The 22683-nt window shown below is 40.4% G+C and overlaps 1 protein-coding gene across 1 annotated transcript in view; it reads right to left on the reverse strand.

Annotated features, from left to right (window-relative positions):
• The window catches only part of PGGT1B (protein geranylgeranyltransferase type I subunit beta), a 65307-nt gene that overhangs the window by 37639 nt on the left and 4985 nt on the right, over window positions 1–22683 (reverse strand). Inside the window, exons 2-3 of the mRNA XM_042933329.1 lie at window positions 18601–18719; window positions 1257–1324 (exon numbers count right to left, since the gene is read on the reverse strand). Of these exons, the coding sequence (XP_042789263.1) occupies window positions 1257–1324; window positions 18601–18719 (187 nt within the window). The remainder of the gene's footprint in view (window positions 1–1256; window positions 1325–18600; window positions 18720–22683) is intronic.

Below are 22683 nucleotides of genomic sequence, written 5' to 3' on the forward strand. Positions count from 1 at the left end.
ACCCCCAGAAGATGCCAGGGGTCTAGGTGAATTAGGGCCAAAAAGAGGTTTCGGGAGACTCTGTAAACCAAAGCAAAAATATTTTTGTTTTTAAATTTTATTCTTGTTATTTAAAAAGACGTGTTGGGGGTGGCGCCTGGGTGGCTTAGTTGGTTGAGCATCGGACTTCACCTCAGGTCAAGATCTCGCAGTCTGTGAGTTCTAGCCCTGCACTGGGCTCTCTGCTGTCAGCGCGGAGCCCAACTCAGATCCTCCTCCCTTCCCCCTCTGCCCCTTCCCCACTCGCTTTCTCTTTCTCTCTCAAAAATAAATAAGCATTTAAAAATAAATAAAATTGTCTTCAGAAAGGGGTACAGAAGGCGATTGTCTTTTACAAGTAATGTTATCAAAGCCCAGCTTTATTTCAACGAGGGCAGGTAAAAGTCTGTATAAAGTACGGCACTATAAAGCAGTTGTCATGGCCACATGGCATGGCACCCAGAGAGCCTGTCCAATACGAGTAACGGGACAGCCATCTTCCTGAGGACCAGCATCAGCGGGAAAATATTACATGTACAGCAAAAAGGGAACAGATTTTGTGAATTCTTTGTTTTCAGATTCCTTGCTAAAAGCAGCGGGCACACATGATTAGACACATCTTGGCAAATTCACGTGACCCTGACACAGGCAAGGTGATCTACAGCCTAAGGCAGAGGAAGAAACTTGAACCAGTGCCTCTATGAAAACATGCTGCCTTCTCCCAAATTACTGCTATTTATTCTAAAATTAGGAAGAGAGTATGAAAAAACAGGCAAAAGACAACCTGCCTATTGCCTCAAATTCGTTGCTCTTCACGTGTCTTCAATCACTGCCTTGGCAAGAGCTTTTTGTTTTATTCTTCAGAAACACGAGCCAAATGTAAAGTCCTTCACTAACACAGAAGTTCACTGGCTTCCTCGAGAGCAAGCACCAAGCACAGGAGAGCTGTATTTCCAATTCTCCAGGAAATCACCAGTAATTTTGACACACAAACAATAGGATGAGAGACATAATACTTGTGACGGTAGCAAATTCTGCGTGCACACATACTGTGCATAGTTCCAGGAAGTAGGGTGGGTATCACTTTCCTTTAAGTAAAGGTCATAATACACATTAGTAGACAATATTTAGCTATAATGAAACACAGAAGCCTGGCTTCTGTGTCATTTCTTAGTTTTCTTTCTCACTAAAATCCATCCATCTCCCTCCTCCCTCCTCCCCACCCAGAAAGAACTCACCTTTGATGGGTTGAATGGAATACCCAGGTATGAAGAGCCTCGGAAACCACAGCGATTTAGATTGGATCCTAGAAAATAAAACCATGTACTTATTTAAAGTACATTTTATTTTTGAACAGACTCTAAAGCAGATCAATTATATATTCTTTCAGAAACTGAGTATTTTAGTACCAAAGCTTTGTCACTGTCTCCATTTTCATTCTAGCATGTGCCAGGTGTGTTCTCACTTTATGGGAATCTCACTTAATTTTCCAACCAGTCAGAGACAAAATAATGATTTCCTACCACATATCTTTAGTTTATACCCTACCTCACTGCAGGCAAAATGCTTTCAAACCTTTTCTATACGATTATTTTTCATGTGATCAACATAATCAACCCCGTGTTAAAGAGCAGAAAACAGAAGCCCAGAGGTTAAGTGACATGTTCAAAGTAACAATCAGTTAATTACACATCTGGATCTGGAATCCTAACTTCCCTTCCACTGCCTTTTTATTTTAACTTACTGCTTCTTTATATGTGAGCAAACTAAACATCTAAGATGCCCTAGTCACAAAAAAATATATGTACTTTGTATTTTAAATTTAAAAAACTTTTTTTTTAATTAATTTTTGAGAGAGACAGAGAGAGCGAGCAGGGGAGGGGCAGAGAGAAAGGGAGAGAGAAAATCCCAAGCAGGCTCCGCACCATCATCACGGAGCCTGATGTAGGATTCAAACTTACAAACCACCTGCGCATGACCTGCGCAGAAACCAAGAGTCGGGTGCTTAACCAAATGAGCCACCCAGGCACCCCCTGCCCCATACTTTGTATTTTAGTACGGACAAACCTTTGTTCTGAGTCCAATGATCCACTCTACTTTGTTTTTATTTTTTATTTTAGAGAGAGAGAGCGCGCACACATGCAAGCAGGTAAAGGGCGGGGTGGGGGGTAGGGAGAGAGAATGTGAAGCAGGCTCCATGCTCAGCTCAGAGCCCAACATGGGGCTTGATCCCTGGGATTATGACCTGAGCTGAAATCGGGTCAACTGAACCACCAAGGCACCCCATCCACTCTGCTTTGAAGTACTAGGAACTTGAGAAAGAAAATAAGCTGGAAACGAAGTCACATCCATGAAAAGGGAGCCCTGTGCATTGGTGGTGGGAATATAAATTGGTACAGCCATTATGGAATACAGTATGGAGGTTCTTCAAAAAATTATACACAGAACTACTATATGATTCGGCAATGCCACCACTGGGTAGATAGCCAAAGGAAACAAAATCACCATTTCAAAGAGATATGCGCACCCCCATGATCACTGCAACATAATTTATAACAGCCAAGACATGGAAACAACCTAAGTGTCTATCAACAGAGGAGTGAAAAAATCTCTCTCTTTCTCTCTCACACACACATACACACACACCCAATGGATGAGTGGATAAAGAAAATTTCTCTCACACACACACACACGCGCACATCCAGAATGTTAATCAGCCATGAAAGAGCAAATTCTGCCTTTTGTGACATTATGGATGCCACATGCAATAAGTCAGAGAGAAATATTGTATGTTCTCACTTACATGTGGAATTTAAAAAGGCTGAAACATGGAAACAGAGCAGAATGGTAGTTGACAGGAGCTGGGAGAAATGGTGAGATGTTAGTCAAAAGTACAAACGTCTACCTATAAGATGAGTAAGTTCTGGGGATCTAATGCACAGGATGATGACTATAATTAATAGGACTGTGTTATACACTTGAAAGTTATTAGGAGAGATCTTAAATGTTGTCACCACACACTCACACAGGGTAATTATGTAAGGGGACTGTGGTAATCATTCTGCAATATATTCATGTATCAAACATCATGTTGTATACTTTACATTTACATGTGTTATATGTCAACAATACCTTTATGAAGCTGCAAAAAAAACCTATAAATGAATAATTAGTTATACCCACAACAAGAAAATGGTTATGGGTTTGATTGCTGTTAGAAAATCAGCATGATAGACACGGAAGATAGAAATGTAGTATCAGCAGACTGTACTGTATCATTAATAAAAAAAAAAAAAAACGTAGATTTATAAATATGTTCTGACGTGAGAAACCAGTTTCATATCTCTTAGGACTGGAACATGACTAAATCATAGTAAATGTTTTTCACTCTATTTTTTCAAGACAGGTACTCTATTCAGCTTTCTATCTCTCATAAACTTACGACAGTAACTTAAACATTAACTTCTTATACAATTTAGGGAACTTTATCCACTAAATTTAAAATTCTCCACTAACCACCTTACACCATTAACAAAAAAATCTGAAAAAGGGTATTACCTAATGGTGATGATATTAATGAACATAGTTCTCTTATCTCTGCTAAAGACTTTTAAATGACTAAGCCACTTAAGACTCGCCATTATATAATAAGAGTCATAAAAAGGCTCAGACTCTGAATGGATAATGCTACATCTGAGAATTGACTCCAGGAACTTCCCATATGAGAAAGGTCGTATGCACAGAAACACCCAGGGCAATATTACACTGGTGAAAATTTAGAAGCAACACAGAAGTCCAAGAGGTTAAATATAATACTATATCTTGTCAAAGGAACATGATACTGCTAATAATTAGGGAAAACTATGTAGCAACATGGAGAAATGATCGAGTTAAGAGAAAAGGTAGGATGCGAACATTTATGTGATTATGTTTACAATTAATCAAAGGATGCTTATCAACAATGCCCAGAAAGGAATAAAGTGATATTGTGTGGAATGACAGGAGAGTGAATTCTATTCTTTGTATCAGTCAGTGTTGCCATAACAAATTATCACAGAACTTATTAACTTGAAACCACACCCATTTGTTATCCGGCAGTTCTGTAAGTTCCAAAGTCCAAGATCAGCCTCACCAGGCTGGAATGGAGAGCCGCCAGGGGCTGCGCTCCCTACTGGAGGCTCTGGGGGACAGTTGGCCCCAAGTTCCTTCCGCTCGTCCAGTGTGTGGGACTGAGTCTCCACATCCTTGATCACCGCCAGCTGGGGCCCTTGCCACTGCTCACACCTGGGCCCCTGGACCCAAGCGTCTGCAACGGGGCTGAAATCTTTCTCCTGTCCTAGGGCCTCCCCTGTACATGGAACACCTACAGATCATCTCCCTATTTTGAGGTCAGCTGACCAGTAACCTTAACTTCATCTTCAAAGTCCATGGTGCTTAGTGTTTGAATAAGTACGGTACAGGAATTTAGGGGAGAGAGAGGGCGAGGGGGAACATCTTAATTCTAACACAGCTTCCAAACTCCAAACTGGATGTAATGCTATACTTTTCTAAAAATAAATTGTCTTCACCAAGTCACAGATATCTTTATCCCTTTATCACCACTTGTTTTAATCCTCCAAATTGGGGAGCGGCATGTCAAAGGTGTATTTTCCCTAGGCTTAATATTTCATCGGATGCTGAAATTATCTTCCTTAATTCCTGACATATTTTTTTAATGTTTTTTTTTTTTCTCTCTTATTTCTCCTTAGGAATGCTCTTTTAAAGATTATCCTTTTTTTTTTTTTTTTTTAAATGTTTATTTATTGGGGCGCCTGGGTTGCTCAGTCAGTTAAACATCTCTTAGTTTCGGCTCACGTCACGATTGCATGGCTCCTGAGTTCGAGCCCCACATGGGGGTCCATGCTGTCAGTGCAGAGCCTGCTTGGGATTTTCTCTCTGTCTCCTCTCCTCTTCCTCTCTCCCTGCCCCTCCCCCGCTTGTGCCCGTGCATGCGCACTCTCTCTCTGAAAATAAAAACTTAAAAAATGTTTTTAAATGTTTATTTATTGGGGGTGGGGCAGAGAGAGAGGGAGAGAATCTCAAGCAGGCTCAGCAGAGTCAGTGCAGAGCTGGATGCGGGGCTCAATCTCACAAAAAATAAGCCTTAAAAAAAAAATGGGGGTTGGGGGAGAAAGTTGTGCATCCCTGTTTCAGGTCTGAGTATATACTTCACTTAGGAAGCCTACCTTGAGTCCCCTCCTAAAAGGGTCCTGCCTCAATGCTGATGGCTGCTGAATGCTGCTGAATGAAGGCTGGGGTGGCTGTGTCAATTTCTTAAAATAAAACAATGTCTCCTGAATGCCTGACTCTTCCTATCAGGCTCTGCAGCATTTTACCCATAGTAGAACTGCTTTCAAAATTCAATCTTCTCTAAGAGACTAGAAATCAATTATATATAAATCTTCAGGTACCTCTGAATTATAAGGCAAAGATTTACATTCAAACTTAACAAAAATTTTTTTAAAATGTTTACTTATTTTTGAGAGAGAGAAAAAGAGCACACACGTATGGGAAGGGGCGGAGAGAGAGGGGGACAGAGGATCCAAAGCAGCGTGGACGCTGATAGCAGCGAGCCCAATGTGGGGCTTGAACTCACCAACCGTGACATCATCCATGACCTGAGCCCAAGTCAGAGGCTTAATCAACTGAGGCAACCAGGTGCTCCTACATTCAAACTTGTTACAAGTTCTGCAGTGAAGTCATAATCAAAAACCAAAAAAACAAAACAAAAAGACAAAAAACAAAAAAAATTCAATCCTCTCAATTCCTGCCACCACTTTATCACCTAGGTTTATGTAATATTCTAAATCCTGTGTTTTTGAGGTGCCTGGCTGGCTCAGTCAGTAGAGCATGTGACTCTTGATCTTGGGGTTGTGAGTTCAAGCCCCATGTTGGGTGTAGAGACTACTTAAAAATAAAATCTTTAAAAAATAGTAATAGATCCTGTGCTGCCATTTCAACAATCTTCATAGCACTTTCACCAGGGGTAGGTTCCATCTCAAGAAACCACTTTTTTTGCTCATCCATAAGGAGCAACTCCTCATCTGTTCAAGTTTTACTATGAGATTGCAGGAATTCGGTCACATCTTCAGGCTCCACTTCTAGCTCTCCTGATGTTTCCACTACATCTGCAGGGAATTCCTCCACTGAAGTCTAGGACCCCTCCAGGTCATCCATGAGAGCTGGAATTAACTTCTTCCAAACTCCTGTGAATGTATTTTGACCTCTTCCCATGAAACACAGATGTTCTTTGTGGCATCTAGACTGGGGAATCATTTCCAGAAGGTTTTTATTTTATTTTACCTAGATCCATCAGGGAAATCCCTACTTATGGCAGCTACAGCCTTACAATGCATTTCAGTAAGACCTGAAAGTCAAAATGACTCCTTGACCCCTGAGCTGCAGAATGGATGCTGTGTTAGCAGGCATGAAAACAATATTAATCTCATTATACATCTTCATCTGAGCTCTTGGGTGACCAAGTACACTGTCAATGAGCAATAGTATTTTGAAGGAAATCTTTCCTGAGCAGTTCTCAACAGGGGGCCTAACATATTCAGTAAACCATGTTGTAAACAGATGTGCTGTCATCCAGTCTTTGTTGTTCCATTTATAGAGCACAGGCAGAGTAGAGTTAGCAGAATTGAGGGCCCTAGGATTTTCAGAAATGGTAAATGAGGGGCACCTAGATGGCTCAGGGGGGCTAAGTGTCCGACTTGTGCTTTTGGCTTAAGTCATGATCTCACAGTTAGTGAGTTCAAGCTTCACACTGGGCTTTGAGTTGACAGCAGAGATTCTGCTCGGGATTCTCGGTCTCCCTCTCTCTCTCAAACATAAATAAATAAACATTTAAAAAAGAGAGAGAGAAATGGTAAACGAGCACTGGCTTCTACTGAAAGTCACCAACTGCCTTAGCTCCTAGAAAGCTAGGCACTGACTTTTCTCTAGCTGGGAAAGTCATAGATGGTATTTTCTTCTAGAAGAAGGCTGTTTTGTCTACACTGAACATTTTTTTAGTGTAGCCACCTTCATGAATTATCTTAGATCTTCTGGATAACTTGCTGCAGTATCTGTATCAGCACCTGCTGCTGCACCTGGTACTTTTATGTTACAAAAATGGCTTCTTTCCTTAAACCTCACGAACCAACGTCTGCTGGCTTCAAACTTCTCTTCCGCAGCTTCCTCACCTCCCAGACTTCATGGAAATGAAGGGAGTCTTGCTCTGGATTAGGTTTTGACTTAAGGAAATGTTGTGGCTGAGAACTTTCACCACCAGCAATAAGGCCGTTGTGCTCTCCATTTATGTGTTCAGTGGAGTAGCACTTTTTAAGTTTTATTTTTACTTAATTAATCTCTAGACCCAACATGAAGCTCAAACTCACGACCCTGATACCAAGAGTGGCATGCTCTTCCGACTGAGCCAGCCAGGTACCCCCGGAGTAGCACTTCTAATTTCCTTCAAGAACTCTTCCTCTGCACTCACAACTTGACTGACTGGCACAAGAGATCTAGCTTTTGGCCCGCTAGGCTTTTGACATGCCTTCCTCACCAAGCTTAATCATTTCTAGCTTATGATTTAAAGTGACAGATGTGCAAGCTCTTTCCTTTCATTTGAAGGCTGAGAGGCCATTGTAGGGTTCCTAACTGGCCTAATTTCAATATTGTTGTGTCTCAGGGACTCAGGAGGCCTGAGGAGAGGGATGAGGAGGAACGGCCGGTCAGTGGAGCAGTCACAACACACACATTTAGCAGTTAAGTGCGCCATCTTATATGGGCACAGGTTGTCGCGCCCCAAAACAATCTGAATAGTAACGTCAAAGATCACTGATCACACATCACCATAATGCATGTAACAAAAAAGTCTGAAACACCGCGAAAATTACCCAAATGTGGAACAGAGACACAAAATAAGCAAACGCTGTTGGAAAAATGGCACCAATAGACTTGCATGACACAGGGATGCCACAAACTTTCAATCCGTAAAAAATGCAGTATCTGCAAAACACAGTAAACTGAAGTGCAATAAAATGAAGGAACGCCTGTTAGGGTTTAAAAAAATGTTTCTGAATGAAATAACATTTCCTTACTGGTAAATAACTAAACGGCATTTTTATTTCCTCATTTCTATGTTGTTAGCTTATTTACATCAATAACTTTTCTGAAAAGGCAGCAAAAATACCGATGTTCAAAAATATCACCTAAGGTTAGGAGATGATGGCATGGACACGTGGAATCAAACTCAAGATCCTATTCCTACTAGCCCTGTGTTCCACAGGCAAGTAACAATCTCTCTGAGGTAGTTCTATTTCTGAGAGAGGAAGAGTAATGTACTGCTAGCAGTATTTTGCAGGGTTCTTACGAGGGTTAAAGGACACATTCTGATTATGCGTACCACAGTGACCAAGGCACAATAAACAGTAACCACTTCAAGTCAATTCATTAGATTTAAACAAAAGTGAAGAGGAAAGTAACAGAAGCTTTCCTCTGAAACTGATTTTCTCTAAAATAAAAACACCTGCCTCCCCTCCGTTTTCAAAAGAGTGCACACTGAAAAGGCGGCATTGGGCAATCCTTTCTGGTTCTTGTCAAGATGTGCTTGCTATTGTGCTTTCGTTTATAATTCTAGTAAGCTTACCTATTCATGATAATTATTAAGTATAAACACGCAATTAATTCCAAATTTACAACTGGATGCATATTTAGGATAGTTCAAGCTTCCTTGGAGGTTATTAGACAGCGCCATCTAGTGCTCCTATTCAGTAGTAGCAGAATAAACTGGAAGTGTGGTTCAGGTCCCAGAAGAATCAAATGCATAATTTGAAAAAACACAGTACATGCCTCTTGGGTCCTAACTCAGGTCCACATCAGAACCATCTGAGTGGGGCATGGACACTCATGTATATAAAAAGAAAAACAATCCCTGTTTGATATACAATTAGAATTGAGAACCAATGATGTGGTGAATGTATCCTCCACTATCACAGAGCCACAAAGTCAAACTAGTTTACTTTGTTACGTGGAAGCTGGTTTAGACAGCAATACATCATAAAAATCCAGGTTACTGAAGAAAAATGCAATTGGGTACATGGGAAGAAAAAGAGAATCAGCAAAAATGGGAGTATGTACAGGGATATAATATGCATGTGTGTTTATATGGGAGCATGTAAAGGGATGTGCTTTTTAGAGAATGTGTTTAGCTGTCTATGGCAAGGGAAAACAATCCTTTTGTCTTTATTTTTTGTGTCTGCACGTGAAAGACAATCATTAAACTACAAAGCTGACTTCTTGATGACTGGAGCATCTCTCAGTTTAAAACTTAGGGTTTTAGGGGTGCCTAGATAGCTCAGGTGGTTAAATGTCCAACTCTTGATTTCAGCCCAGGTCATGATGTCACGTAGAGCCTGCTTAAGATCTTAAGATTCTCTCCCTCTGTCCCTCCTCCACTGGCACGCACTCTCTCTTAAAAGAAAATAAAAAAACTTTTTTCATGTTTGTTTATTTTTGAGAGAGATAAAGTGCAAGGAGGGGAGGGGCAGAGAGAGAAGAGACAGATCTGAAGCAGGCTCCAGGCTCTGAGCTGTCAGCACAGAGCCCAATGTGGGACTCAAACTCACGAACAGTGAGATCATGACCTGAGCCAACATCAAAAGCTTAACCAACTGAGCTACCCAGGCGCCCCCCCCCAATATTTTAACTACTTTTTAATGTTTATTTGGGGGGGGGGGTAGAGAAAGAGAGGGAGACACAGAATCTGAAACAGGCTCCAGGCTCTGGGCTGTCAGCACAGAGCCTGACATGGGGCTGGAACCCACAAGCCTTGAGGTCATGATCTGAGCTGAAATCAGAAGCTTAACCAACTAAGCCACCCAGGGGCCCCCCAAAATAAAATCTTTAAATCTTAGAGTTTTACTATTAAGCTCGTAATAAACACCAACTATATGTCAAACATTATAAAGGCAATATGTTTGGGTATTCTTTAAACAAAACAGTTATAAATCTATAAAATGTAAAACCTCAATGGCAGTTTAAAAAGATTTTAGTCACTGAAGCTGCTTTTCATAAGAAAGCAGCATATTACCCACTCTTCTAAGAGAAAATTTTATTGTGACATAAAAATACATTAAAAATTATATTTAGGTACTTCTAACAAAGAACAACTCTTGGGTTACAATATCTCCATGCTATTAATAGTGGCCATGCTAGTTAAATATAATTTAAAACCTGATTTGGTCATGTTCTCAATTTTCTCGTCCCCATTTTTTTAAAATATATTTTTAAAGTTTATTCATTTATTTTTAGAGACAGAGCGAGCGGGGGAGGGACAGAGAGAGGGAGACAGAGAAACCCATGCAGGCTCTGCACCCTCAACAAAGAGCCTGATGTTGGGCTCGAACTCAGGAACCATGAGATCATGATCTGGGCCAAGGGTTAACCGAGCCACCCAGGCACCCCTCTAATTCCCATTTTAACCACTAGGTTTTTGCACTAAGCAAACAACTCAAGTGAGGAACGTGGCAATTTTTTTATGTACAAATGGATGTGTACATTTTATTAGCACAGAAATAATTCCTCAGAGGTCTCAAGAAACACGTGCAAGGTGAACAAAATATTCTAGAGCCTACAAAATGGGTTTGTAGATCTATTCTCTAAATTTCACAGATAAGTTTCAGAGTCAGACCTAGGCCAACTACAGAAAAGGCATCCAACAAATGGATGTTTCAATCAACCAACCAACCAACCAACCAACCAGTAAATGGAGAATTCAAACTTGCAGCTGGATTGTGAACAGATGTGTGGTGTGGCCTACCAGACACACAGTGAGGGACACTGGACATTTGGGCACATCACCACTGCAGGGCTATCTTTGCAAAAAATATACTTTTTTTAAGGTTTATGTATTTTGATAGAGACAGAGAGATAAACAGACAGAGACAGACAGAGACAGACAGAGACAGAACACCAGCAGGGAAGTGACAGAGAGAGCAGGAGACAGATAATCCGAAGCAGGCTCTGCACTGGCAGCGTGGAGCCTGATGCAGGGCTCCAACTCGCAAACCACGAGATCATGAGATGAGTTAAAACCAGGTAGACACTTAACTTATTGAGCCGCCCAGGTGTCCCAATCTTTGCAAAAAATTCTTGACCTACAATGCTTCCAAAACAGACATTCTATATAATTTTTTCAATGTACAATATGCTCAGTTGAGCCACATGAGAACTATACTTACACTTGTGAGCATGTTATCAAAGGCAGCAATGGATTGAAAAATCTAAACGAAATTCTCAACAGAAAAACACACACACAATACACAGAGCATCTATTGTACGGAATCAGTACTGGAAATATACAGTAATGGGAATATCAAAGGACTGCAAAACAGAAAACTGTGCTCTAAATTTTCCTCTAGCATTAACTAGTTATACATTGTTGTGGACAAATTATTAATCCCTTTGGATCTTAACATCCTCATTTGTAAAATGACGGACTATAATATTCTTTGCTTTGTTCTAGCTGTGCCCTTAATGAGAAAAGGGAATACACAACAGCCAGACTAATCCTTTTTTAAAATAAAAAAATAATTTACTTATTTTGGGGAGAGCACAAGTTGGGGAGGGGCAGACAGAGGGGGACAGAGGATCCGAAGTAGGCTCTGCGTTGACAGGCTGACACCAGTGTGCCCAATGTGGGGCTCAAACTCACAAACCACGAGATCATGACCTGAGCTGAAGTCAGATGCTCAAGCAACTGAGCTACCCAGGTGCCCCTGTAATTTTTTTTCTTTTTTTTTTTTTTACTGTTTATTTTAGAGAGAGAATGAGAGAGAGAGAGAGAGAGAGAGAGAGAGAGAGAGAGAAATAGACAGAATCCGAAGCAGGCTACAGGCTCTGAGCTGTCCGTACAGAGCCCGACACGGTGCTCAAATTCAGCAATTGTGAGATCATGACCTGAGCCCAAGTTGGATGCTTAACTGACTGAGCCAGCGAGACACCCCTCCCTTGTGTTTCTTAAACACTTCTGGAGGTTGATGAGAAGGGCTCCAAATCTCCAATGGTGTGACCACACGCTTAGACTGACATATCATTAGGGTCTTTACAACCCCAGAGTTAAGTGGAAAGCCAGGGTTAATTCTAATTAAATATTCACAATGCACTTAAGGGCCACACATGATGGTCTCCACTAGGGACCTACATACTTCACTAGCAGAGCAGCATGGGGACTTGGGAGTCAGAAGCCTGGGATTTCAGTCTGACTCTATCACTTAATATCTCTGTGTGGCCTCGGGCAGGTCTCCTCATCACTCTGCTTCTCATTTTCCATTATAAAATTTTAATTAACATATATTTATTTCTATTATAGCATATATATATATATATATATATATATATATATATATATATATGGCATATGCTATTATTTCTGCAATAGCAAAATATCAATATCCGTACATAACCATACAACCTTAAGTTTAGTTTTTTATTTTTGTGTTTTGAAGAGGTTAAAGCTTTTCCTAACTTGAATTTTTAAATATAGAAACATGATAAACACTTAAACAGTGCAGATATATAGAATAAAATGAAAGTACTACCTAATCCTGGCATCCTCCCACGTCTGTTTCCATCTACCTCCCCCTCTACAAAGATTTTCTATATACCCTTACAGAGTTGTTCCTATACATTTTTAATCAAAGACTTTTTATTAAAACATCTGAGTACATGTTGGCATATATAATTTAACCACAGAAGAACATTTTCAAATCAGTATGTATATACCTAGATCTACCTCAATCACTTGGTTACTGTGTACTATTCTTGGTAGACCATAGTTGACTTAACTGTTCCACTTTTTTTTTTTTTAATGTTTTTGTATTTAGTTTGAAGATCGAGCATGAGTGGGGGAAGGGCAGAGAGAAAGGGAGACACAGAATGCTAAGCAGGCTTCAGGCTCTGAGCTGTCAGCACGGAGCCCGACTCGGGGCTTGAGCTCATGAACTGCCACCATCAGTGACCTGAGCCAAAGTCGAACACTTAACCAACTTAGCCACCCAGGCACCCCTTAACTGATTCACTTTTGTGAACACTGATTCCCCCTCTAATTTGTCAGTGAGATGAACAATGCCGAAAAATATTCCACAGAGGTTTTTATGCACACATATTAGTTTTCTGAGGTTAGTAACAACAAATCGCCACGAATCTAGAGGCTTTCAACAACAAAAAGTATTTTCTCACAGCTCTGGAACCCAGAAGTCCAAAATCAAGGTGTTGGTAGGGCTGGTTCCTTCTGGAGGCTCTGAGGGAAAGTCCATTCTGGCTTCTGTCTTAGCTTCTGGTAGCTCTGGGCAATCCCAGCAGTCCCGCGTACTAACCAGCACTCTAATCTGCGCCTCCACCCTGGTGCCACCTTCCCCCTGCGTCTTCAATCTCCCTCTTCCCTTCTCCTATAAGGACACCACTCACCAATCTGGAGATCTTTACCTTAATTACACCTGTGAAGGCCCCTATTCCAATAAGGTCATATTCTGAGGTTCTGATCGGACATAACTTTTGGGGCCATTAATCAACCCACGACCACACACACAAGAATATGTCAGTTGTATAAAAAATTATACTGCTAAAATACCTCTCAAAAGGTTACAATGATTTTCATTTCCACCAAAATGATACTAAAGTGCTCTTTCCCCTGATTCTTGCCAACTTTTAAAACTTCGGGCTAAATCTATGTGTTAGATAAAAAAATAATACAATACTGTTTCTACTGCATCTCCCTGACTTTTCTAGTAAGGTTAATCCTGTATTTACTGTCTTCTTTTGAGAACCTCCTATTCTTAAATTTTGACATTTTCTACGTGCTGATGTGTCATTTTCTTCTCAATCTTTTAAGAATTCTTCACAGCCTGGATATTAATATTTTATAATATATGTTGCCACAATTTCCAAGCCTGTCACTTATTCAACCTTATCTTTTACTGCATAACATTTAAAAGTATTTATTTAATCAAATTTACCAAGTTATTCTTTTACGGTCCTGGGCTTTTAACATTTTTAGATTTTTAAGCAGGACAAATATAGACGGATGAGTAACGGACAGCACATTCTACTCTGTCTGCAAATAAATGCCTTATGAATGAGAAAATATTTGAGGAGCCAGAGGAGGCTTAAATTAGGTGTTCTAAGACGCAATTTCCAACAAGCAATTCTCAGAACGCCAGCCATTCATTCAACGCAACTGAATATAGCTCAATATAATCAACTCTGACACTACTCAGACACAGCATCAGATTCCACAGGCTGAGGGCTCAGTCCTACTGGACTGCAAACCGCCCCGAACCCACCCCCAACTTCGGACATCGTCAGCCCAGTTAGCTGTGCTTCTGACCCACTGGCTATGCACTGGAGGTTCCCACGAGCCCCTCTCCTTAGGTACAATTATTGTGCCAGCTCACAGAACTCAAACGAAACACGTTATTAACAGTAAAAGGATGTAACTCACAAACAGCCAAATGGAAGAGGTTCAGAGGGCAAGGTATGGGGATGGGACGCAGAGTTTCCCTGCCCTCTGCCCTCTCCAGGAGCGCCACCCTCCCAGCATCTCCACGTGTTCAGCAACCAGGAAGCTCTCTGAACCCCGTCCTTTTGAGTTTTTATGTAGGCTACGTTTTTTGGACAAGAACTATTAAATTGAAGCTGGCAATTGCTTCAACCTCCCTGGAGGTCAGGGGGTGGGACTGAAAGTGACAACCCTCTAATCACTGCTTAGAGGCCAGCAGCCCCCATCCTTAGGTGCTTTCCAGAACCTCATTAACATAACAAAAGACAACTTTATCCCCCTCCAAAGGCTTAAGAAATGCTAAAGGTTTTGGAAGCGGTGAGAGAGGGGCTGTGGATGAAGACAAAACATACACGTCTCATAAATCACAATATCACAATGCTGTAGACCCAACGTGAAAATAGAGGAACAGTAAAGCTGGAGGAGGTATGGGTGATTTAATTAATAGTCCAACAACTCCTGATGCACAACAATGCCTTAGGCACTGAAAGAGAAGAAATGTAAGACAGATACATTCTCTGCCCTCCAGAAGTTTACAATTTGGACACAAGCAAAAACATTTTAAGCAGTGGTTAAGCAACTACAAATGAAAAAAAAAAAAAATTAGCAAACCAATGAAATCCGTGTAGTTGACAATACGAAGGGAAATAAGAAGTCTGATGGGTCTCAGATGGTGAGTACCAATCAGGATTCAAAAAAATTTTTTTAAACCTTTACCAAACTAAAATAAACATAAGAAAAGTGCACTATCATAATCAAACAACTCAATCAACTGTGCCAAGTAAAGTCATCCACATAACCAGCACTCATAAGTCCGCGATGGCACCCTAGAAGCCCCTCCTACTTCGCTCCTACTTTCCCTTCGCATTTCCTTCCTTCACTCCCCAAAAGGTCAGACTGGTTTTGTCTAATTTTGTACTTTGTGTAAAGAGAATAAGACACTAGGTACTTTTTTTTCCCCCCAAAAAAACTTGTCTGTGACATTCATCAAAAGTTTTGCATATAGTTAGAGACTGTTCTTTTCCGTTACCATACAGCATTCCATTGTGTGAATATTTTAATACACCACTTATCGATTATACCAGTGATGGGTAGTTTCTGTGGTGCCTACATCTGGACTCTTGTGAAACACTGCTATGAACATTCTCATGTGCATCCTGTGGTGAACACGTTTTCACTTCTGTGGGCTGTGTACTAGGGAACACAAGCCCCGTGTCAGGGACCACACAGATGTGCAGCGCTATTAAGTACCACCCAACAGTTTCCAAAGGATGGGCACAACCCCTCCAGCACTGTGTGGGAGCTCCAGGTGCGCTGCACTTTCCCGACAACTGCTATTCGCCGCCTCTTCCACATTAGCCATTCTAGTGAATCTGCAGCAAATGCAATTATTACGAATGATATGAGAGTTCAGATAATAGCAAATCCCTCACAAGAGAGCAGACTTTAGAAAGAATACAAGTTTTAATTAAACTAACTGCACACAAAAAAAGAGTTCACTGACTTGCTTAGTCACATACCCAAGGGATAACAAAATGATACATGTAAAGTCCACGTTTAAGAGTGTAAAAGTGGGGCACCTGGGTGGCTCAGTCGGTTAAGTGTCTGACTTTGGCTGAGTTCATGATCTTGCAGTTTGTGAATTCAAGCCCCATGTCGGGCTCTGTGCCGAGCCTGCTTCAGATTCTGTGTCTGCCTCCCTTCTCTACCCCTCCTTGGCTCACGCTCTTTCTCAAAATAAACAAACATTAAAAAAAAAAAAAAAAAAAAAGAACATAAAAGCAGCAGTCAATTATTCTATGGCCACTGCTCTTCCACTGGGAGAAGAATTAACCAGTTATTTTAACCATTCTCTAAACTGCATTAAAAAAAGAAAAGAATATGGGTATTAATGGGTATTAGGCTGTTGTAAAAAAACTTACAATAAAATGGTAGAAGAAAGTAGACGCATTTTAAGAGAAGACAATCACGGAGCCAGCAAACAGTGCTCAAGAGTGGGGAGAAATACGAAGACAAGACAGAAAGTAGAAGACAAGGTAAATAAACGTTCTGGTGACTAAAACCTGTACAAAAGAGTTCTCTCACTGAAATCTTAAGATCCATACTTTTCTACAGTATAGAAACAATGGCTATTTTATTTCAGGAAAATGAGTATCAGTAAATGTTTTCTAAAAATAATATAAAATGTTCAGCAAAAATGTACAGAACAGCTTTTCTGTGACTCACTCTGTACAATTTCACATGTGCACTATGTGAGATACATCCCCTTAAGAAACTACAGCATAAAATTTAATCAGGACAGGTATTTTCAGTAAACAATAAAACATCAGAATCTATAATAATACTACATCTAATATTTATTTTTATTAAAACAATTTTTTTAAGTTTATTTATTTTGAGAGAGACTGAACATGAGCAGGGGTGAGGCAGAGAGAGAGAGAGGTGAGAGAGAATCCCAAGAGGGCTCTGTGCTGTCAGTGTGGAGTCTGAAATGGAGCTCGATCCCACAAACCAGATCATGACCCAAGCCGAAATCGAGTCAGATGCTGAACTGAGCCACCCAGACGTCCCTAATACTTAACTTTAAAGGTTTTTTTTAAAAAATCCCAGACTCAAACTAGTAAAAAAACCAAAACAAATTACTTCAATTTTTCAGGTGTCTAGCACCGTGACCTCACGTCAGTCCCCAAGCTCCTAGAGGGTGAGCAGCACATCCTGTAATTTATCACAGCCTCTGTCCACAGGCTCAGCAGGACATTCAATAAATCCTACTCAACTCACCAACATGCTTGAATGTGTAACCACTGACCAGTATAGCATATATGCTGCTTCATGCAGCTGGTGAAAAGTGATTGGGTGTTTCCGTAAGACAAACCTAGTTCAAAACGCTTAATCATTTTTAAACAACAATCTGTAAACAGGCACAGATTTTAGAAATTATAAACACAAGCACTACAAAATTCAAGAACAATAAAGTAGAAAGACATAAACTATGCCTAAGAGCATCTGCTAACAGAGCAAACCTCTTTCTAAACAAACTTTCAGTTTATTATTTCCTTAGAGTTTATCTAGGTTGGGACCTTCGTACACATTTACTCCAACCAATGAAACACATGGTTAATTCATAAATGTTGACTCTTAAGAGCCAACTGAGTGATGACCATGCTAAAAAAAAAAACAAGTGTGTCATTTCCTGGGAGTTTATCTGCTTCTCTTTTCAAGGTTCGAATCTCTAACATTTATAACTTATATCAATGTTAGGTATGAACAGAGTGAACAATAGGGTATATAAAACTTATGTGCATTTAGTTGATCGGGTAATATATAAATTTTGAAAATTAATGTAACTGGTCAGAATTGATCAAGCTTAAGAAGCATCATAAAAAGGACTGGAGTGCTAGTAAGAGGTCTAAGAAACCGTTAAGGAAAGGCTCATGAAACATGAAAAGTTAAGAGGGAAAACCACAGGGAGACTGAAATGAAACTTTGTGACGGAAGAGAGTTCACTGAGAAGAAAAAAAGAAATGGCTGGGAATGAAAAATAGAGCAAACGCTACCAAACTAACCAAACATAAACACCACATACAAAGCATCCACAGGCAGTCATCAACGTGGAGGCGCAGAACACAATATGCGGCTATAACTGCCAATCTCTAATCCCAGACAGCCGCCAACTGTTCTCTCGAGAGATTAATGATCAGGCTACTTTTTATTTCATTTTTTTAAGTAATCTCTACCCCCACCATGGGGCTCAAACTCATGACCCCAAGGATCCAGAGCCGCACGATCCACCTACTGCCAGCCAGGCGCCCCCATGACTAGACCTCTCAAGTCCTGTGCTGGAACAGAATAGGAGGGCAGCATTGCAAGCCAAAACATGGCTAACAAAACGTGGTAAGAGTTTACGAATAAATACTGCGATTTGCTAGTCCAACACACGTTATGCCGAGTACAACTAACTAGTCATACTAAAAATAAAATGCTAAAAACTCACTCACTGTCTTCTGTGGGAAGGACCTGCAGGGAGTAAATCCACTCTATTATATCATCTTTGTTCACCACATCTAAGGAGTCCAACATATCCAGCCCGGAGAGAGCAAAAAATGCAATTGTCAACCTAAAAGAAAAAAAAAAACAAAGAAACAAACGTAAAATTCCATCATAACTGTCTAAACACTGAAGTTTTTCTTGTTCAGAAAAATAAAGTCTTTCTAATTTTAAAATTAATTCAAACAGTACTCTCATTTCGCAAAAGCCAAAAAGTCATATTTATTCTTATAATTTAATAATACCGATCAAATCTTTGTTTCATTTGTAAAAAGGAGCGTTTGGGGGTAAAAAAAAAAAACCAGTCGTACACATTTGAAACTCATCAGCAACCTGAAGGCTAATGTAGGTTAAAAAAGGAATTCCCTGCACCCAATTAGTACAAGTAAGTCCAAAAGGCTGGAAAACATAGAGAATACCAATTTCCACTTACTTGCCGAGAACAGCTACACTTATAGTGGGTGCTTAATTCTTAAGGAAGGTTAGAATAAACCCATCTGTATTCAAATTTGTTTACAAATAATGTAACTGGACAAAACTTAAACTGAATTTTGGGAAATAAGGAACACTTTAAAAAATACATGTGCATTTCAACTTCATTTTCCCAGAGAGGATTCTTCAATGGAATGAAAAACTGTAAGGCAACACATTCCCTTCCAAGATTGCATACTAAATGAGAAATGTCAACTCTGTGTTTTCATTTAAAACTAGTACTTAAGTGATTTTTACATAAAGAGTTTGTTATATATAATTCTTTTCAGGCTGAGATACATCCTATACTGTTTTCTGAACATGGTTATCTTTTTTTTTTAATTTAAGTAATCTCTACACCCCACATGGGGCTTGAACTCACAGCCCTGGGATCAAGAGTTGCATGCTCTATATTGACTGAGCCAGCCAGGCACCCCTGAACATGGTTATCACATTTCTATATTCTAACAGTTCCTATGACTAATACTAAACAATTAATACTTAAAATCTTCTGGTCCAAAATCTTACAGCAAAGCCACTTGACACATTCTGCAACCTGTTTTCAAAAAAGATTCCAAAAGAGAAATAAGCCCTAATGCCCTCATTGTGTATAATAAATTAACTTCTTTCTCATGCATCTAGAAAAATATTACCAACTTAAGGAAAAATGAGAAAACAGTCACTCTTTAAATTTTTTTTTAACCATGTAATTCTCTCTCTGACCCCTGGTTGAAAAAGGCTAGCATACATTAGATAACAGGAGGAAACACACCAAAGAGTAATTCCAACCAAAGCTTAAGGGCAAAACCTAAAACTGATAAGATATTGTTATACTTAAGAACAAAGATTTTGGGAAAGTTACATTATTGAGAGACTATTACTGTCTATTAGACAGGGAGCTAGAAAATTTCTCATATGCTGTATCTCAATTTAATTCTAACAAACCACTGAGAGCCACCAGAATTATGCAGGTGATTTATCTGAGCAAGATCAGGATTAAATTAAGGGCAGTGGATGGAAACCAATTTGACAGTAAATTTCATATATTAAAAAATAAAAAATAAAAAAAAATAAAAATAAAAAAATAAGGGCAGTGGAACTCCTTTATGTGGGAGGCTACAGTTCAGAGTTCAGATTCTGCTGTCAAATGAGCTAGGTTCAAATCATATGTTGGCTGATTTACAGCCATTCATAACCTGGGCAGGATCTTTTCTGCCTTTTCTAAGTCTGCTTATCTATAAATCCTCATCACACCTCACACAGGTATTCACTACCTGCCCACACGCAAGCACTCACCCAAGGAGGCTATCATTACTGGTATTTTCCCTGATCTGACATGAGTTAGTGACCTCAGAATCTAATCACACTGTTATACTATAGGCCTTATCTCCAGGTCCCTGGTTGGCAACCTTCCTCCCCACAGAGAATCCTGCCCTTCCCCAAAACAAAATGATACTTTAGATATGGGAAAGACCTCAAGCTAACAGCAGCCAAGTTTGAGAATCACTGTTCATGATAATTATGTCTCATGAGATAAGGTCTGCCTTGTGCAGGATATGTACTCACTTATTGAATTAACTAACAAATGAAAGACCTGTAATATTTCATCTAACCAACCTGGAGCACTCTCCCAGGGGTTTTCAGTGTTGGTGTAAATGATCACAGTCAGATACAATGAAATTATCTAATAATCTAGTTTATTAAGGTATTCTAGAAAAAAAAAGGAGGACAGAGGTGGAAATGGGGGACAACATGAGGTTATTGATAACACAGCCTACTAAGGCTGGATAAATCAAAAATATTCCTATTAATGAAAAGTATGTAATAAGAAAACATCTAGGGGCACCTGCGTGGCTCAATTGGTTAAGCGTCCAACTCTTGATCTCGACTCAGGTCTTGATCTCAGGGTCATGAGTTCAAGTCCCAAGATGGGCTCCACACTAGGCATGAAGGTTGCTTAAAAAAAATAAAAGAAAGAAGAAAACAACTAAAAGTCTATAAAAATAAACTGGTATTCTTTTCTAAGTTAAGTACTCTCTTAAATTTTTTAGCTCAAGATCATGAAGTCCAAAGAAGTCAAGTAATTTGCTTCAGATTTCACTGCTAGATAACCAATTAAACTATTTAGGAACACTGAGTCACACGGTGGTATTCTCCTCAGGGGTGTTTCTCAAACCTGCCTGCACATTCAAATCAGCTTAAAAAACAAAACTAGAGGCACCTGGGTGGCTCAGTTAAGCGTCTGGCTCTAGGTTTCAGCTCAGGTCATGATCCATGGCTTTGTGGGTTTGACCCTGCATAGGGCTCTGCGCTGGCAGTGTGGAGCCTGCTTAGGATATTCTCTATCTGCTCCTCCCCTACTCACGCTATCTCCCTCAAGATAAATAAACTTAAAAACAAAACAAAAAACTAAAACACTGATATAACACAGAGAGGTCTAGGCCTTATTCCACGACAATGAAACTGAAATTCCGGGTGGAAAGTGGGGTCTGGGTACCTGGAATTTGGGGGCCAGGGGCACAGGTGTGGGGAACTTCCCAGGTGAGTGATCCCAGCCAGGATCAGGAGCCCAGCTCTAGAGCAGTAATCCCCACTGGGGCAATAATGCCCCCAGGGGACACTGTAAAGATATTCTGGGTTGTCATTAGAGGAGGGTACCACTGGCATCTAGCTGGTAAACGCCAGGAATGCCACAAAACATCCCTTCTACCACGCGCAGGACAGTGCCATTCAACAAAATGTCAACAGTGCTGAGGTTAAGTAACCCTGCTCCAAAGTCACACTGTTCCTGTGTTATCTGATCTGCTTTTCATTTTACTTGCTTCTGAAGATGGATGCGAACACCGAAAATTAGTCAGCTGCTGGTAAACTACTTTAAAATCTTGCATACTTAATTATTAAGGCTTCAGAGAGTCCAGTATTTTCAACTCCCAGCAGTTGAGACTAAGGTTTATAGGATTAACACAGCCACAGTGAAAAGCTTATGTTGATAAAGAGAGGCACCCAGCAGCGGCTGGCAGAACCAAGAAGTCCACTGGGAGCAATGTCTGGCCTCCCTCTGAGACAGGCTAGGAAGATACTCCTTTCTGACCACACCTGAGTTCTCAAGCAGTCCTAAACTGTGAGATGGAGAGAATTAAATAAGCAGCCGTAATAAAAAACGATTCGGGGATGTGGGCCTCTGAGAGAACTAAGGCGGGGGCGGGGGGGGGGGGGGTCTTAAGGTGCCCTAGTGAGTCCTACTTGGGGTATGTATGGACTGTTGGGCAACCTACCTTGGGCACGAGGCTGGGGCGGGGGGCGGGGGGGAATCATGCCAAGAGGTGTGCCTAAAATCAGGCCAGTGTAGGTATTAGAACGTTGTTACTTGGGAGAACATTTGTGTTTTTTCTTCTTTCCCTAGAATTGAACTCTGAAACTATATGCTGAAAAAGCAAAGTAGGCCAGCTGCACGTTCCTGCCCTTTGTTCCCTCTGAACAATACTTGTGCAAAGGGTATCTTGCATGGATGAAGAAATAACATTTGTCCCCTCTAAATCAAGCTGCTGCACCAGGGGATCGAT

The sequence above is a fragment of the Panthera leo genome, chromosome A1 (genome assembly GCF_018350215.1).
Source record: "Panthera leo isolate Ple1 chromosome A1, P.leo_Ple1_pat1.1, whole genome shotgun sequence".
Classification (NCBI taxonomy): Eukaryota; Metazoa; Chordata; class Mammalia; order Carnivora; family Felidae; genus Panthera; species Panthera leo.